The sequence below is a fragment of the Mesoplodon bidens genome (genome assembly GCF_964165515.1).
Source record: "Mesoplodon bidens genome assembly, chromosome: 7".
Lineage (NCBI taxonomy): Eukaryota > Metazoa > Chordata > Mammalia > Artiodactyla > Ziphiidae > Mesoplodon > Mesoplodon bidens.
The window spans coordinates 48446322-48465786 of record NC_138164.1 but is presented as its reverse complement, the minus strand read 5'-3'; the positions used below and the strand labels follow the sequence as shown (position 1 = coordinate 48465786).

At 35.3% G+C, this 19465-nt stretch overlaps 1 protein-coding gene across 3 annotated transcripts in view; it reads right to left on the bottom strand.

Moving 5' to 3' along the window:
* The window catches only part of SOX6 (SRY-box transcription factor 6), a 627811-nt gene that overhangs the window by 103533 nt on the left and 504813 nt on the right, over nucleotides 1-19465 (bottom strand). For 2 of the 3 annotated variants that reach the window (XM_081238923.1, XM_081238924.1), the window contains exon 10: nucleotides 12090-12169. In XM_081238923.1, the coding sequence (XP_081095049.1) occupies nucleotides 12090-12169 (80 nt within the window). Of the gene's footprint in view, nucleotides 1-10481; nucleotides 10605-12089; nucleotides 12170-19465 lie in introns of all 3 variants that reach the window. The other variant, XM_081238922.1, reaches the window with a different exon arrangement.

The following is a 19465-nucleotide window of genomic DNA, read 5'->3' as shown; positions in this document are numbered from 1 at the left end:
ACGCGCTCAGACGGCAGCACAGGCTAAGCACGGGCAAGGACACACTCCCCAGCTACTCCAGGAGACTCATCAAAACTGAAATGCTAAGACAGGCCCAGAAACTCTCAAAAGAATAGAGCTCAGTATTCAGCAAAAACATTCTAAGCATTTTCCTCAAAAGGAAGCTGCAGAATAAGACATATTTCATGATAATTCTTATATTGGTTAATTCTATTAGGCTTGAAGCTTCTTCTGGACAGTTAACTAGAAATTTGGAAAAATACATGAACTCTTTGAGATCCCAAGAATGTGATGCTGGCTTTGAATTTTTCCCCTTTATAGTTCAATTAGATTATTTTTAATTCACTTGAATATTATAATAAGAGGAGAATAAGTCATGCAGGAAAGCTTCTAAATGACTGTGCTTCCTACAGACCTACATACAGCACAGTTTAAAGCAAAGAATCCTGATCAAGAAGTAAATTTTAAAATGCACTTAAACCACGCATTATGGTCCTGTTTTGTTTAATAGATAAGTAATCTGGTCCAAGTCACTTCATCTGAGCCTCATTCTCTTCTTCTAAAATATGGGGATAATATTAAAGCGTATTTATTATAAAGCCTAAATATAAATTGCTTATTAAACTTTAAAATACTATGCAATACGTATTATATACGTGTATGTATATGTATTTATGTAGGTATACATATATACATATACATACATATAATATTCATACTATTCTTAAATCTGTATTGTTTAGTTTTGTTTTTAGAAAGAAAGGCAGGCTTCCTTTGTAATATCCAAGTCACACATCAAATACAGGTTCTCTGCCAAGAGTGATTCCACTCATCCTGTGGGATTTCAACAAATAGCGTGTTATAAAAACTAATAAACAGCTCCCATGTCCTCACCAAATTTCATATTTACTTCACTTGGAAAGATTGATTTATATACTATTATAGTCAGAAATAATATTACTTTACCAAAAGCCAGAGTATATGGTGTGCTTAATACAATTGAGAAAATGAGCCTGAGGAGAACTGTGACTGTTCTAGCCAGAAGTGACTGACTAGAATAAAAGTCTTAGTTTTGAAGATCAAAGCAAAGCAAAGAACTCAGGATAAACAATCATATAGGTCTCAGTCTTTTTAAACCTGCACATACAGGTTCAGGTGGACAGGTAGATAGGTAGGTGGGATATTTCTGTTAGGACCAGTAAGATTTGCAATCCCAACTCTTTATTAAATATTTTTTTCCCTATTTTCTCTTTCCCCAGCTGGCATGTAAACTCCCTAGGACAAGGACTTTGTTTTACACAGGTTTTCTGAACCTCAGTACTACTGATAGCTGGGACTGGATACCTTTTGGTTGTGAGGGGCTAAACTGTGCATTGTAGGGTATTCGACAGCATCCCTACCCACTAGATGCCAGTAGCATCTCCACCCCCACTCCAAGTCATAACAATCAAAACTGTCTCCAGACACTGTCAACTGAACTCTAGTGGGCAACATTGCCTCCAGTTGAGGACTACTGGTCTAGAACAGTACTGGCACATTATAGCCACTAAATAAATACTTGTTAAATAACTGAATAAGTAAATTTGTTGTTTCGATTTTCACAAACTTTTTTCAAATTTCCTGAGCATGATCATTTATAAGCTTCCTTTTTTAAAAAAAGATTTTGATGCAACTCCAAGAGACAATAAATTTCATGACATTGTCACAGTCATTCAAAGCTAACAGGTATAATTTCAAGTAATAGGAATTTTAAAAGAAAAGATGTAATACTTCATTATTTGTTTAATTTAAATGAATAAGTGAATTAGAGTGAAAGCCTGATAAATATCCCCAAAATGGATTTTCTAGATTAAAAGCAACTCTGTTCCAATCTGGCTTCAAATGAGCACTGTATGTTTGCACTTTGGAGGGTTTGAGATAGTCAACACATATACATTTTAAGCAATAAAATTTGTATCCATATCTATCTATCTTTTTTTTTTTTTTTTTTTTTTAGTTTATTCTGCTCCAGAGTAAACAGCATTAGGGAAATTACTGATACCAAGGATCATGGTCTAGGTTAATATATATTATGACATCAAAGGTTGTTTACAGGTATTATAGCTGGTGCTATAAGAGAAACACACGGTAAGAAATGAACTCAGTGCAGTATACTGGAAATTAAGAATTTTCACTGAGTCTTTACTTCACCAAATGACCAAGAGGGTGGAAGCCTTGGGAAATAAATTTAGCTCTGTTTCCTCCATTTTTGTCTATTAAAAGGAAATGTAAATATTTAGCTAAACCAGCATTAAATGACTGTAAATATAAAGGAATTGGTACTTATACAGCTGGATAAAAAAAGAATGTTAAATTAATTCCTCTCAGTGTGACTCAAGATGGCTGTACTGATGTCACCAGTTATGAAAGGAATGAAAGAAGGAAACATGACTTTTTTATCCATACAGCAACCAGTACAGTAGATGTTTAGTACACAGTAGGTGTTTAGTGCTTGTTTACATTTAATCGAGAAAATAATCCATTATTAGTGCCATTTAGGCTTGGAAGATATATAAGGGAATCTGGTTATTATCTTAATCCTAATGATCTAGAACAGTCAAAATAAAGCAAGATGGTTTCAAATCAGTATGGAGAGCTTAAATTGTTATAAATATTCCCTGAATTTCCATTTTATATGGATTTGCATAAACATGCATACCTGTAGGATATGAACTTTTCTACAAGTAAAACAGAAAGGAAGAATTGGCAGAATAGTAATAAGTATCTGCTAGCTCTACTGGTCAGAAGTTTTATCCCTCTACTGGGGCACACCTATGAGGGGAATCTATCCAGCTATGTGTAGCTTCTCAATCCTTTTTAATTAAAATATCACTTTAAAATACTTTTGGGGCTTCCCTGGTGGCACAGTGGCTGGGAGTCCGCCTGCCGATGCAGGGGACACGGGTTCGTGCCCCAGTCTGGGAAGATCCCACATGCCGCAGAGCGGCTGGGCCCATGAGCCATGGCCGCTGAGCCTGCGCGTCCAGAGCCTGTGCTCCGCAACGGGAGAGGCCACAGCAGTGAGAGGCCCGCGTACCGCAAAAAAAACTTTTGGATTAGAAGAATTAAAATTGTTAAAATGTCCATACTACTCAAAGTGATCTACAGATTCAATGCAATCCCTATCAAAGTCCCAATGGAATTTTTTACAGAAATAAAAAAAAACAATCCTAAAATTCACATGCAACCACTAAAGACCCCAAATATCCAAAGCAAACTTGAACAAGAACTAGAGGCCTCACACCTCTTGATTTCAAAATATATCACAAAGCTATAGTAATAAAGAAAATGATACTGACATACAATGACTATATAGACCAATGGAACAGAATACAGAGCCCAGAAATAAGCCTACACAAATACAGTCAAATGATCTTTGACAATGGTAACAAGAATACCCAGTGGGGAAAGGATAGTCTCTTCAATAAGTGGCATTGGGAAAACTGAATATTCACAAGCAAAATAATGAAATTGGACCTTTATCTTAAGCCATACAAAAAAAGTTACCTTGAAATGGAAGACTTAAAGGTAAAAGACTTAAATGTAAGGGCTGATACTGTTGGATATATCTCCAAAGGAATTGATATCAAGATTTCAAAGAGGTGTCTTCACTCCCATGTTCACTGCAGCATTATTCACAATAGTTAAGGCATGAAAGCAACCTAAATGTCCACTGATGGATGAATGGATAAAGAAAATCTAATATGTACATAAAATGGAATATTATTCAGCCTTAAAGAAGAAGGAGGAAATTCTGCCATTTGCAACAACATGGATGAACTTGGAAGACATTATGCTAAGTTAAACCAGACACAGAAGACAAATACTATGTGATACCACTTATATGAGGAATCTAAAATAGTCAAACTCATAGAATCGGAGAGTAGAATGATGGTTGCCAGAGGGTGGGAGAGGGAAAATGGGAAGTATTAGTCAAAGGGCACAAAGTTTCAGTTATGCAAAATAAGTAAATCCTAGACATCTACTGTATAACATAAAGCCTATAGTTAATAACACTGTATTGTATATTTAAAAACTTGCTAAGAGGGTAGATCTTATGTTAAATGTTCTTATCACATAAAATAGTAATAATAATTATTATTATTATAATAATAATGGTGAGAGGAAACTTTTGTAGGTGATGGATGTTTATGGCATAGATTGTGGTATGGTTTCACAGGTACATACTTATCTCCAAACTCATCCAGTTGTATATATTAAGTATGTGCAGCTTTTGTATGTCACTCATACTTCAATAAAGTGGTTTAAAAATGTTTTTGTTCTGCTCAGTCTCTTCTGTTACCCAGCATGTCAAAATATTTCATCACGTCTTTTTCTGATTTAAATTTCGTGAATGTTGCATATCCTGACTTATTCTGTGGTTGGAAACTAGAGTGAAGCATTTTCTAAAACACTAGAATGTTTTGCTTTCAAACCTTCCCCTATATTCTTAATCACGTCATCTCTCTTAATTTCAAGGTAGCTCATTATAACACATAAGCATATGATATATGATATATGATACCAACCAAACAATACCTCAAAACTCCAGTTTGGGAAAAACAGGAATAGAAATACCTGTCATTATTTTAGAAACCACTGCATGTTACAAGCAGTCTGTTTAAATACAAGTATTCAAATACTGGGAGTTCCCTGTTGTGTGTATTAATTAGTGAGGCTGGAGCTAAATGAATGTTGGTGGAGATGTTACACTAGGAAAGATAGAGGACGGCACTGATTTTGTAACTCCAAGGTCTTGGGCTCCTACTAAACCATCTCTGTGAGTACAGCTAACCATCCCATCAATCAAATAACTTAAACACAGTGATTAACAGAGCTTGGTGAGAAGAGCCATACTCTCTCAACTTTTAGATACTACCTGAAAATCAATTGAAGATAAAATTTCTAAGAGAAAATCGAGTTTACCCAATGTTTTAAGTGTTAGTAATATTGTAAGTGGTAGTACAAACTTATTCTGCTTCATTGAATAAAATAAGTCAGATTTCCAAACACCAGGAAATGCCTTAATATTTTGCATCCTTCTCTGATCTGCCTATATTTTGTTAATCTCCATCAAGATTCACTTGACACCTGCCATTTTTCTTAAGAAGGCTACCTAGAAATGAAAAGTTGTTTACATGAAATAATGCCTCCTAAAGACAGAGCACTTCGCTGAACATATCCAAAAAAAAAAAAAAATTTCCAAAGAAGCTTGAGTCCCAGATTGCCACCAAAGAGGGAATTCATTAATTCATTCATTTTACCAACTACTGTCCCAGGCAACATTGAGGATTCAACAGTAAACAAAATAGACAAAAATCCCTGAATTCAGTGACACATTCTGAATCAGAGCTAGATCAGAGTAGATCAGAGCTGCCCCTCAGAAGCACTTAGGCAGCAAAGCTAGAGTAGAAATGACTGCTTATTGGGATGTTGGTAAGGTTTTTCCTATTCTGATAATGAATTTTTGTGGAAATCTAATACATTCGTTAACCCATTTACTATTCACAACAACCCTGGGAATAAATATTATCCCCTTTTTATAATGAACATACTGAAAAAAGAAGGTAATTTGAGAACAGTATAGGACAACATAGCAAGTAATAGCGGAAACTCTAATCCAAGATTCTGATTCCAAAATGGAGCTCATTCCATTAGTCCACAGCTCATCTAATCCCAGCTGTAATGGTCCTCCTAAATTCCATCACACTCTTAAAGTCAAAATGGGTGAGAAAAGGCTGATTATGAGAAAAGCAAGCATTTCCCCTCAAAGCACAACCCCATGGTTGGCATCCTCAGAACAAGCTTTGAATCAGTGCATTCCTTTTTCTCTATCAGGTAGCTAGTAATAGGTCACTCTAATCAACTCTTTATTCACCTCTCTATTAGAAATCACAACCTCCAAAGCCCACTCAGCCCAGCTAACTCACCCTCTCATTCCTGCACAGAACTGAGGCATGTTTACGATTTCAAACAAGAAGACAGGGTTTGAGACAGAGAAGAGCATCTATATATAATATCATAAAGATTCAGCCTGGAACTAAAATAGAAATAGAGCATTCTCAATGTTGATGGGCACTTCTTCACTTTCCAGTTGTAGCATGAAAACTGACAATATCATTTAAATAAAATATGTGTTTGTATTCACTTATGCAAAAATTCAATTGTTCTCCATCTTTGCAAACTTCGCAAGACTTTAATAGTTTCATTTAAGAATAACTTAAGGTTGATAGGTTTTTCTAGTGTTTTAAGGCTCTGATTATACTCCTTTCCTCAAATGTTCCCAAAACTACACATAATACCCATCAAATAAAAGTGAAAATATATTTATATTGATTTTAAAAATTTTCATATTTACTTCCTTTCATTTAGGCTACCACCCATACTGTCATTATAAGAACTTGGTTAAAATATGTTCCAACTAAAGCTTGGTAGGCTTTGAATGCTAGATAAAAATCATTCTCTGCAGCTAATGAAGACAGAAACTCTGCCTGTAACAATATTAAGTTTGTTTTCTCTGGTGATTCAGAGAAGTGAGCAATCTGTCAGTAATACATTGAGTGAAATTACTTGTCTTGTAGGAATAACTGCTGACAGTCACTTTATTTCAGAGCTGACCCAAACATCTCCCTGCTGACAAACAAATTACTATGTCTAACTTTGAAAAGGTAACTAGCTTGTTTTTAATTTTGATTGGTCTCTCAGAATCCCTTATACATACACTCAGTCCCATCCTTCATTGTATTAAAAAAAAAAGCAACAAAAAGTGTTTTGGGGGGACAGGTTTGAATTAATGAGTTAAAAAAAAAGTAAAGGAAGAAAACCCTATCATTTGGAACTAAGAAAAAGAATTGTTATTGCTTCATTCCAAGACTGTTACACAGATAAAACTAGTAAGTGTGCCTACTCTACATTAAGACTGGCAGTGCCACCAATGACTGACTGGGTGAGTGAACACATTACCGAGACAGTATTGTAGGAATTAATTTTCTTCAATAAAGTGATTTTTAAGGCTCATGTATTTCACAATCTAAACATATGTCACTGTTTCATAAACAAAATAAATGGATTAAAATAATACTTTACCAATATGCTGACATGTGGAGATATTTTAATTAGAAATTCTTAAACTGTGTGATATTTAGCTGTTGTATTTGCTAAAGAGAAGCATGCATCATTTAATAAGAAAGCATGAGACAGGTGCATTACTTTGCATGATATGGTACCAGATTGTATTTAATATAAACTATGAGGCAACATTACTTCCAATTAAAAAACAAAACCAAATTACTTTAGGTACCTATCACACTGAAAGTAACAACAAAAAATGAATCAATACATTAAAATCACTCTTTCGTTAAAAAAAAAAAGTGTCATTCTGAGCTTAGTTTCTGAGACAATATTTCTTCAGGAACAATCTAACATCTTAGCTATTTAAAGGCCATATTTACATGACTGCCTCATTATACTGGTCCCCCCCTTTTGACTTACTTGAAGGACCAATGCTAACATAGCTGAGGAAAGCAAATGGCAACTGGTCCTGAAATTTATACGGGTAGAGAACTGGAATAAGTAGCAATATAATATATTGTTTACTGTAGCAAATGCCCTCTGTTCTCTAAAGGTCAAAAGCACTGTAACCTTAGAGTTACAGTTTCTGATTGTTCCCAGGGTTAAATACATTATCAAAATTAATGGTTCAAGCCCCTCAACCTTCAGATATATGAGTATTCATGCCTCCATCTGCTGAACTGTTCAACTAAAAATAGCATTCTTTGGCCTTCTCTCTCCTAATATTGTGCTCCTGAGGCAGAGAAAACCATGCCTTAGATCAGCACGGGAGTACCAAAAAAACAAAAACAAAAACAAAAAAACTTTTCTGTGTCTTTCTTATTTTAAAGAAAGAAAGAACTGGAATATACTAACGTAAGGAGGATCTTTCCGTTTTAAATACCTTTTCTCTACCTGATAACAAAATTTCAGGCTTCCAGAGTATACCTATACTGTTAAGATTACCCAGGCTCATTAATGTTAAAAGTTACAACCTTTGAAGGACAAATTAACTGAACATCAGGTAGAGAGGACCACTTCTGAGCAATGCAGCAGTGTGTGTGTGGAGGTGGTGGTGGTATATATGTGTTATGGTCTTTCTTCCTAAGAATCTCTGATTAGAAATAAAACCCATTAACATAATTGTAATGCTTAGTATCCACAATTTATCATGATCCTGATTGTTGACACAGCTGTGACATTTAGCTTGTCAAAGGAATGGAGAAAACGCTGGCTAGAAAAGAAAGTAGACTTTAAAATCAATAAAGCAAGATATTATTAAATTTTCTCTCTACTTTTGCTCAAGATTTAAAATGTTAGTGTCTATAGCAGGTTAGATATGGGTGTCCACTGTGCAGTTCATGGAAGTCCCAATAAACATGCTATACTCATACTAGGATAGTTTGAGAAACCTGCCTTTCAAACCAGGTCAATCTTTTCTAAGCAAAGGTTTCCTGACATGCAAGGAAAGGTACAAAAAGTGGAAGCAAGAGAACAGAGCAAGAATAAAAAAACAAAAAAACCCAGGAAACTCTCAAACCACCCCAAACTTACACTGCAAAGCTATGAGGGCTCCCTGCCTTACCAGATTCTGTATTTAGTCTCATTAAAGTGGCAGGCATGTGGCATATGTTGTGCTCCTAGATCCGCATTGCTACAGCACTACACAGATCTGGCACTCACATATATGACATCATGGTTTCCAGAAACCCAACAGAAGCCAGATTTGACAGCATCAGGGGTCTGTAATGGTGGGGGGAAGAGAAGTCAACCTAAGTGAAAATTAGTAAAAGACGACACTGGGTAGAAAACTGGCTAAGGGAAGGTTGATGGGTTAGAACTCAACACCCTCAAGAGAAAATAAAAGTCAAGAGGAGAGGAAGTTTTGAATTTGAGCCAAGGCCACTTGCTTTTACATTCTTTCAAGCACTTAAAAGTTTAACAAACTACCTCTCCTGAGTAGGTAAGCTTGCTAACTGTCATCACACAGAAAGGCTTGTTCTAACGTCCAGTTATCTCACTGCTTGGCAATCCTAAGCACAGTAGATTTTCAGAACGTCCAGAAATAGGGCACCTTCTCTACAGCCAAAAGAAAGCCTTAGAAAAGAAATCCCTTCTGGCTGTATAGAAGACAGCAGATATTCTAACAGTATATGCCTTGTCATGTCTGGGTGGAAACTCCCTATATACTTCTTATAATCAAAGGGAAAGGGAAAGGAAGAAGGCAAGCAACAAGGTCTGAACTCTTCCTTAGGCTACTTCCAAGGTGTCCTTTGATCTTGTCCTCTTCCTTCTTCTTAGAAGTGAGCTTTCTCTATCATTTTCCAAAAATGCAGATTCAAAAGCAACAGAGAAGATAATGTCAAAGGGACATGTTATCGATCACATAGTAATTGATATGTATAGACGGGCAGAGCCAATAGGAGCTGAATATACAACTTTGTTAGATGTAATTGTTTTCTTCTTTTTAAACTGGGTTTACCATCCTAGGTTAGAACATAAATGTAGTATTAGATCTAACCCAGAAAGTTAAAGTGTATTTCAGTGTGAGATAACCTGTCTCCTTTTTTTGTGATTCAACAGATAGCTAGCAACCCTCCAGCATCTGATAGTCCCCCGAGAGGTACTCCAATGATATAGGAGAGGAATTAAGCATGATAATGGAGAGAGGAGGACTGGGTCCCTATAGGAGAAAGGGGTTTGGTTTTCAAAAGAGCCGTATGAGCCATCTTCTCCCATGTAGTAAGAATATCCCACAAAAACAACAAAGAACTTTATTGCAAGTTAAATATGAAAGGGCTACTATAGTAGTTTATGGGGCAAAAAGCAACCAGTCAGGCTCAGGCACCCAACCTCACTTCAGCCAGAGAAAACTAAATTTGGAAAACTGAATTTGGTAGAGTTAGAAATCCTGGATAATAACTCTGACTCAAAGAATATTTCATAACCTTGGTTAAATAACTTGACCTCTCTGAACCTCCATTGTTTTGTCTGTGAAAGCAGAATTATGTTTTATCAACTCTATAGGGTTGTTACATGGTCAAATGAGTTATTTTTCTTTTAATGTTTAAGTGTTTTTTAACTACTATGCAGCATTATACACACAAAAAACAGAGTAAGGGAAATAAAGATGGTTTTGAAAGCACTCATAATGTAAAGAATTTGCCTAAATATATAGCAATAAACAATGTATTTCAGAGGCATTGGTTTGGGGTTTGCCTTTTTCTCTGAAAGAAAAAGGAGCAAAAATGAGCCTCCTTAGGAATGAGAAAAAGGGAAAGATTATGTTTTAGTGTTTAGGTTGAGTGTTTGCCACTTTTTTAAAAAAGCCTAGAATATGACTGAACAATCCAGTCCCCCACCCAATGAAGCACCAATGGAAGTATTCATACCTCAATCTGTTTGTGGTTGTAAGAGTGGCCACCACCATGTTCAAAGGTGTCCAAACTCCTGCCAAAACGGTCACTTAGGCCCTTTAGCCTTGGGTTAATTTGTGGGTGGGAGACATGACCTTTCTGTTTAGTAGCATATTCAGAAAAAAAAAAAAAAAAAAGACAAAACATACTGTCAGAACTCATGAAACAGAACACATATTTCTAAACCCAGGGTATTGACCACACCAAAGAATAGAAAGTAGGTTTAGGACCCAGATACTCTCTTTCACAGAAACTTGATTATAGGATCAAACTGCTTTCTTATTTTTGCCTCTGACTCAAGAAGACACTCAATAGCATAGCTATGGAAAAAGGAGAAATAGATTAGATTGATTATGAGTGAGGTTTCTTTTTATATTTTTACCAACTGCAGTAAGTTCCCCTGTCAGTAGTAGAGAAGGTGAGGGTTTAGAGGAGAGGTAGGGTTGCTGCTTTCATTAGGCAAAATATCTAGCTCTGCTAGGCAGTCCATAATGGATAACATCTTTAAGACTTTCTGGATGAGGCTTATGACAAAAACTTCTCAAATTACTGCAAAAATTCTTTATTTGTAGACTCAGTTGAAGATACTCAAAATGATACTTTTTCACGGTAAAATATCTGTACATTTTTTACATTCAAGTCATATGAGAGTAATAGCAAAGAAGAAACAAAAATGCCTAGTTAGATGCTATTCCCTAGACTATTTAAGAAAATTCAAAAAAAAAACGCAGGAAATTATAAGAATAAAAAACTATCTTTATCCACTGTATTGAAATTCAAGTTACCATACATTTTCTAAATGTTCAAATACTGAAGGTTTAACCATTATTTTAATGATATTATCTTTTTGTTTTTGTTAAAATATACACTCATATTTAAAGTCAATTTTCCATTAAGATGGCAGTGCTAGAAGGGTATAAAGAATACTTAGTCCTATTGTTAACCCCCCGCACCATTTTACTATGAAGAAGAGAAGGTGCAAGTGATTTTTTAATTTAGCTTCCAAAACACTTTCTCTCCAATTTTAGTTTCATAGGTAAAGAACACTAACCCAGAATTTGGTCAGACACCATGCCCAGACTTTTGACCTGGCATGAGGATGAGGATGAGGATACACATATTCAGGGGCAAAGTGTTTACATTTTCCAAACAGTTAAAGTAATTTGGTAATAACAACCTCCTATTCTATGAGCTGCAAGAAGGAAAATATCCAACATTGTTTTCTGTTTTGATGCTTATGTGTAAAAGCTAATTGGACATGAATGGAGACGTGGATGAGGAATTGATAAGGAAAAAGCTTACATACCCAATAACAACCATAACAACCAACCATAAAAAATTGTAAAACCATTAACTTACCTGATCGAGAATATACAGTACTGTTATAATGTCATTTTTTCCTTTAAAAATATTGACACTGACAGTTTTCTATTTGCAGTATGGTAAGTACATAAGGTGTTAATCCTTCTAGGCTATGCTTAAAAAATTATTTAATATCCAGGCCATTATTTAGCATACAGCTGGTTAGCAGTTTTTCACTAAAGTACTGGCTCGTATCCCACATTTTTTTCTTCTGGCACTTACCTGGAGCTGTAAAGGGCTGAGGCCAGAAGCAGCAGCAGCTGCCATTGTTGATGGAATGAACTGTACGGGGTAGTTATCACCTGTCGGAAAGAACAATGCATACAGGTTTAGACAATGAACAGGGAATCACAGCAGACAAGTACAAACATGGTCCTTGGATTGCCGGAGCTTTACAACATTGCTCTAAGCCCAAACATCTGCAGAAACAAAAGGCTTAGTTGGGCACAGACTTGCACTCCTGCCTTGGAACTTTTTGTTAACAGATAGCTGGTAGGCAAACTGGCAAAACATGAATGTGATGTTAAAAAAATTAAATGTGCAATTCAAGCATGTTCACTCCATTACAAATCTTGTAATACATCATTTTTTTAAGAGTAAAAAAAATATCTTAAAGCCAGGCTGACATTCAGTTCACTGAGAAAGCATTAAGGCTTTTACATTAAAACAACAAAACGTTTTGCCTTGGTAGGCAAGGCAGAGTATTACAGTCCAAAAAAGATTAAGAATTACTGACTGTCCATAACCCTCACATTTATTTTATAAAAAATAGAGGAAAAAAATTAAATGCAACCTCTTTAATTTGATAGGGGTAAGAGAGAAGCTAATCTTATCTGCCAACATTCTATGAAATGCCTGGTATCCCAAATAGAGTGGAAACTATGTTTTTCTGCACTAACTTCCAGTGGAACCTAGTACAGAATCATGCACACACACTAGGCACTCATCACTTATTCTCTGATGATGATTTGATTAAATAAACACACATTTTACATGTGATATCTGCATTAAATGTCTGGTCGAGATTGAGCATGGTTTAGCAGAGATCAATGCTACATCTTAATGTGTTTCTGGCTCCAGACCACTCCTAAACAGGGGGGCTGAAGTACCTTCTGTGACCTAAGAACATAGGCTGTATGAAGCAAACAACCTGAAGAACCAAGAGAAAGTGATGAGGAATGTATTGTGATAGTGGTAACTGAAATCAAAATTAATACTTATGGATAAATTACACAATATCAATGATTTAATGGAGTATCACTTTGACTTCAGCTACTTATTTAAAGTCAGTGTTATGTACGGTCTCTAGGCTATATTTTAATAGGCTGTTCCTCCACACATTTTTGACATTTACAATAATCATGCTGTTTTGCATGAAATTTTCCACACTAAAAGCTGAATATAATAATGAAAAGTATAGAAAGAATCACAGTAATAAAGGTAGTCAACTAGAAAGCAATAAAACCTCTTTTTTTCTGCATGGACACTAATACCTGGAGCCTTCCTGGTGCCCCTGGTTCGTTGGAACTCATCCTGTTTGCCACATGAAGCTCCACTCAGCTGGCCCAATGTAAATGTTAAGTTGCTTTCACTTTTAACAAATTGTAAGCTTCTAATCTACACAGTCTCTTTGCATCATATCCATAATACCTCATCAGACCACTGAGCACAGTGTGCGCTTGTACACAGTCCAGTAACAATTGGCTTCTGATTGCATATGGAGCGCTGCTACAATGCATTCACTAACACTATATTGTGCTAGTCTCCTATGGAGTAATGTTCAAAATATCCGATCTTGTTTTTCCCCTTCCATGAGGTTGATTTTGGTTTGCAGTGCTACATGAGCTTTTTAAAAAAGATAACTAGGCCAAATTATTTTTTATGGTAAATGACTGCCGCTTTATGCTTAAATAATTCTACTGATCCTCTTGATATTTAAACTAAATTATGTGAAGAAAGAATATCCTAATCTAAGTCAAACAGTATTTCTTTGGTTGACATCTTATCAGGTTAAAAAAATCACAAAATGATGCTGAATTAATGATGCTTCAAAAACAGAGAAAAAAAAATCACCATTCCAACCATCAACATGGGCTGCCTCTCAGAACATTTTAGAGCTGTTCTTTCTTTAAATATCATGCATTATTCATACTAACTCTAAACCATAACCCCCCTCCCTGTAAGTTTAATACCAGTTGTTTTATTTGTACTAAAACATTTTTCATGTCAAACATATTTAAAAAAATCAAACTCTAAAAGAATTCCCTGGGGCACTCCTTTTTTCATAGCTGTCATGCTTCTATGCTATGAAATAGCTGATTTTTTTTTTTTATAGTTTTTGGCTTGCCAGTTAATTTATTACCATCTCTACCACACCCTGTAGTACTCTCCAGCTCACCTGCTGGCTACAAACAGCTTTCTTTCCACTGCTGACAAGCATATTTTTAAAATGTTTTTAACCATTCTGCTGGTTTGAATCTGTATATCTGAATATAATCTTTGGAAAGCTATGTCTCCAGAACATATTGTATCAATACCAAAAGTAAAAATGAATACATTAGAGCAACTGAGTATATCACAGGGAATGATCAGAAGAGAGAGAAAGAGGAAAAGGCCAGAGAGGGAGAAGGTAAGGGTGAAGAAGAGGGGGGTTAAAAGTAGAAGAGAAGGTTTAAGAGGGAGAGGGATTTAGAGTACTGTGAAGTTTAATTCTTTTAAAAAGTTACAAGCTTCCCCCCCACCTCGCCTTTAATTGTCTCTGGGTAAGAGTCGATCAAGAAAAAGTTCTCAGTGGCTGACTTGGCAAGGAATCAGTCAACATGTTGTAGCAATTTTTTTCAAATTTGTCTCTGGATTTGAAATGCTTGCGTGAGGACCCATTCTCTTTAAATCTGTACAAAAGAAGATGAAGCCTGTTGAAACAGGTTGGTTTTAGGCACTACCGTAATCTGGCCCTTGCTACCTCTAGTATAAGTAGACAACCTCCAAATGCCAATTTGGGAAATAATGCCATTACATAAATCCATCTTTCCAGGCTTCTAGGTTTTCCAACTGATTACTTTTATCTGAAGCTTACAGAGCAAATATGAAACAGGAGTTACAGCCTATAGGACATTTGCCTGACATTAGTTTCACTTGCCACAATAACCAACATTGCTTTGGGATCAAAGCAGCTCCACAGCAAGAGTCCCTGAATGACAGGAAGTATATTTTCTAATTTTCAGGGAAACCGAAAGGAAGCCAAAACTTATTAAGTCTTAAACACAGGAAAAGGAGGAGCTTGTATCATGAACCTAGGACCCATTAGACTCAGACTACCTCCTGCAAGAATACTCCTAGTTTGTGTAATTCGGATACAAACTTCACTTTTATTAAAAAGTCAAAAATCCCATGGTTAAAATTCTGTCCATTTACTTTGATTCCTCAGAAAGACAAGGGACTGGGATGGTTGCAGTCTTCTGAGATACTAACTTCAGATATTAACCTATTTAGAGAGTTTGGGAGGAGTAGAGAAGAAAAATACGTTAAACTAGGAGACAGGACTCAAAGATTGTTCAGTTACTGGCTCAAAGTCTCATACCTTATTTTCCACCCTCCAAAACAGATGAAAGATATACTACACATCCCTCATCTCACAGATCATTGTCTGGTGGTATCACAGGATGATGGTAAGTTATTTGAGTTGCCAAATAACTCATAGATAGACCTCACTTTTATGAGCTATCATCATTTTTGCTACAATATGGAAATATTTCAGTTACAGCCACCAGTATAGACTTGGACATGCCACATTGCATCTTGCCTGGATGCATGTATTCAGAATAGCAAAATATTATAACTTCTCTGTATTCTGAGGGAATGCCATAATCAATCTGAATTTATCTTTGTGAGACAGCACACTGCAGCAAAAGTTAGTAGGCAATGAGTGACACATTTAGAATCTTAAAAAGAAAACAAAATCTTTAATTTGTTCTGAGAACAATTGGAGAAAAAAATTGCCATGGATCATAGTATATATTGCTGAGATCACCATGCTCTTATTTCTCCTGCTAAATTTCTCCTCTATTCATCAAAGAATAGACCAATGATGAGAACAATCTTGATCTCAAGACTTTTTCTAAGAGCATCTGCATTGTTTTTCATACCTTTAAAGAAGCTAAGAATCAAGGATCAATCTTAATTTCTTTACTTATTTCATAGATGCATCCAAACTCTTGGCTAATCATATGAAAATCATGGGATTTGTCACAATAGCAATTAAATAAGTGAGTATGGACAAAATGATATACATGTATCCCCATTACAAGAAATTAACTTAAAATAACAACTTAAAGTTCATGACTTAATAACTCACCAATGATATAGCCTCCATGTATGAAGAAGGGCACAGTTAAAATAATCTCAATCACCATAAAACTAGGTTAGTTTATACAGGTGAGCATATATAGTTCCTTTTTGGACCTCACCACTCTTATTTAAAAAGGAGAGTACTAACCTGAAGAACCTCAGAAATGCTTTGATTTCAAGTAGATGGATTTAACGAATAAAGTATTCCAGCAATAGTGGTACATGCCTCTGTCTTAAATAGTCAAGAAGAGCTAGAAATGGCTAGCTTCACAAGATGTCATCTGGATAGTCCCATACATATAAATCACACTTTTTATACACACACACTCACAAAAGCTAGACTTTTCTTCATATCTTACACACTTAGATCATGCCTGCAAGAGTATAAAATGTCAAATATTCAGAATTTCAGTCTGAATTCTATCTCCACTAATTTCTAGATGTGAAAGTTTGGAAAGTTAATTTACTTCTTTGACTTTTAGTTTCTTTTTTTCTTTTAACAAAATATAGATAATGCCACTTATATCTTAGAGTTGTTATAAAAATTAAATGAGAATATATATGTATATTCATATACATGTATACATATATATTTATATATATAGATATCAGCAAATAAATGGTTCTCAGTAAATGCTAACCAAAACAAAGGAATTAAAAAGAAGTATTAGGTAGCAACTGTACATCAGCAAATTAGACAATCTAGAAGAAATGGACAAATTCCTTGAAACATACAAATTACATAAACTGTCTCAAGGAGAAATAGATAATATAAACAAACCCATAACAAGTAAAGAGATTGAATCAGTAATCAAAAACCTCCCAATAGGGCTTCCCTGGTGGCGCAGTGGTTGAGAGTCTGCCTGCCGGTTCAGGGGAGGCGGGTTCGTGCCCCGGTCCAGGAAGATCCTGCGTGCCGCTGAGCGGCTGGGCCTGTGAGCCATGGCTGCTGAGCCTGCGCATCCGGAGCCTGTGCTCCGCAACGGGAGAGGCCACAACAGTGAGAGGCCCGCGTACCGCAAAAAACAAAACAAAACAAAACCTCCCAATAAAGAAAATTCCTGGACTGAATTTTTGGCTTCACCAATAAAGTCTATTGAACATTTAATAAAAATTAACACTAATCCTTATAAAATCTTCAAAAATATTGAAGAGGAAACACTTCCTAACTCTGAGGTAATGAAGCCAGTGTAACCTTGTTAACAAAGCCAGATAAAGACATCACAGGAAAATAAAATTATAGAACAATATTCTGTATGAATATTAAAATCCTCAACAAAATATTAGCATATTGAATCCAACAGCATATCAAAAGGATTATTCACCATGACAAAGTAGGATTTATCCCAGGAATGCAAGGGTGGTTCCACATTAAAAATAAAAAATCAGTGCAATACATAACATTAATAGAACAATGGGGGAAAACCCACATGATAATCTCAATTGATGCAGAAAAGGCATGTGACAAAATCCAACATCTTTTCATGATAAAAATTCTCAGAAAAAACTAGGAATAGAGGGAAAGTTCATCAACATGATAAAGGGTATTTATGAAAAACCCACAGCTAACATCACACTCGGTGGTAAAAGACTGAAAGCTCTTCTACTAAGATCGGGGACAATTATACCCACTTTCACTGTTGCTATACAACACTGTCCTAGAAGTTCTAGTTAGTACTAGAAAGAAAGAAAGAAAGAAAGAAAGAAAGAAAGAAAGAAAGAAAGAAAGAAAGAAAGAAAGAAAGAAAGAAGAGAGAGAGGGAGGAAGGAAGGGAAGGAGGCAGGGAGGGGATAAGGAAGGAAGGGAGGAAGGGAGAAGAAAGAGGCAAACAAAATTGGTAAAAATAGGTAAAACTATGTCTATTTGCATATGAAGTGGTCCTATATGTAGAAAATTCCAAAGAATTCATAAGAAAGCTACAAGAGCTAATAAATAAATTCAGCAGTTTCAGGGTAGAAGATTAACACACAAAAATCAACTGTGTTTCTATATACTAGCAATGAACAATCCAAAAGGAAATTAAGAAAGCAATTCTATTTACAATGGCATCTAAAAGAATCAAATACTTAGGAATAAACTTAACTAAAGAGGCAAAGACTTGTACACTGAAAAACTATAAAACATTTCTGAAAGAAATTTTTAAAGATCTAAATAAATAGAAAGGCATCCATGTTCATAGACAGGAAGACTTAACATTGTTAAGATCAACAAAGTAATCTACAGACTCAGTAAAATCTCTACCAAAATTCCAACAATCATTTTTTACAGAAATGGAAAAGCCAATCCTCAAATTTATATGGAATTGCATGGGGCCCCAATAGCCCAAACAATTTTGAAAAGACAAATAAAGTTGGAAGACTCATACTTTCTGATTTCAAAATTTACTACAAAGCTAGAGTAATTAAAACAGTATGATACTGGCATAAGAACAGATATATAGACTAATGAAACAGAATAGAGAGCCCAGAAATAAACCCTTACATATAGTTAATTGATTTTTTACAAGGGTACCAAGACCATTCATTGGGGGAAAGACATCTTTTCAACAAATGGTGCTGGAAAAACTGATATCCACATGCAAAAGAATGAAGTTGGACCCTTAATTTATACCATATATAAAAATTAACTGGAATGGATCAAAGACCTAAACTTAAGTACTAAAACTATAAAACTCTTAGAAGAAAACATAGGAGTAAATCTTTGGATTTGGCAATGATTTCATGGATATGACAGCAAAAGCACAGGCAACAAAAGAAAAAATAGATAAATCAGACTTCATCAAAATTAAACAATTTTGTGCATCAAAGGATACTATCGAGTAAGTGAAAAGACGACCTACAAAATGAGGAAAAAAACTTGCAAATCATATATTTGATACAGGATTAATATCTAGAATATATAAGAACTCCTAAAACTCAATAAAGACAAAACAAACAACCCAATTCAAAAATAGGCGATGTACTTAGACATTTCCAAGGAGGATATACAAATTTCCAATAAGCACATGAAAAGATGCTCAAAATCATTAATCATCAGGGAAATGAAAAACAAAACCACAATGAGATACCACTTCACATCTACTAGGATGGCTATATTTTTTTTTAAAAAAATGGAAAATAACAAGTATTGGTTAGGATATAAAGAAATTGGAACACTCTTGCATTACTGGTGGGAATGTAAAAGGTACAGCCCCTAAAGAAATCAGTTTGATGGTATCTCAAAGGGCTAAACATAGAACTACCATATGACA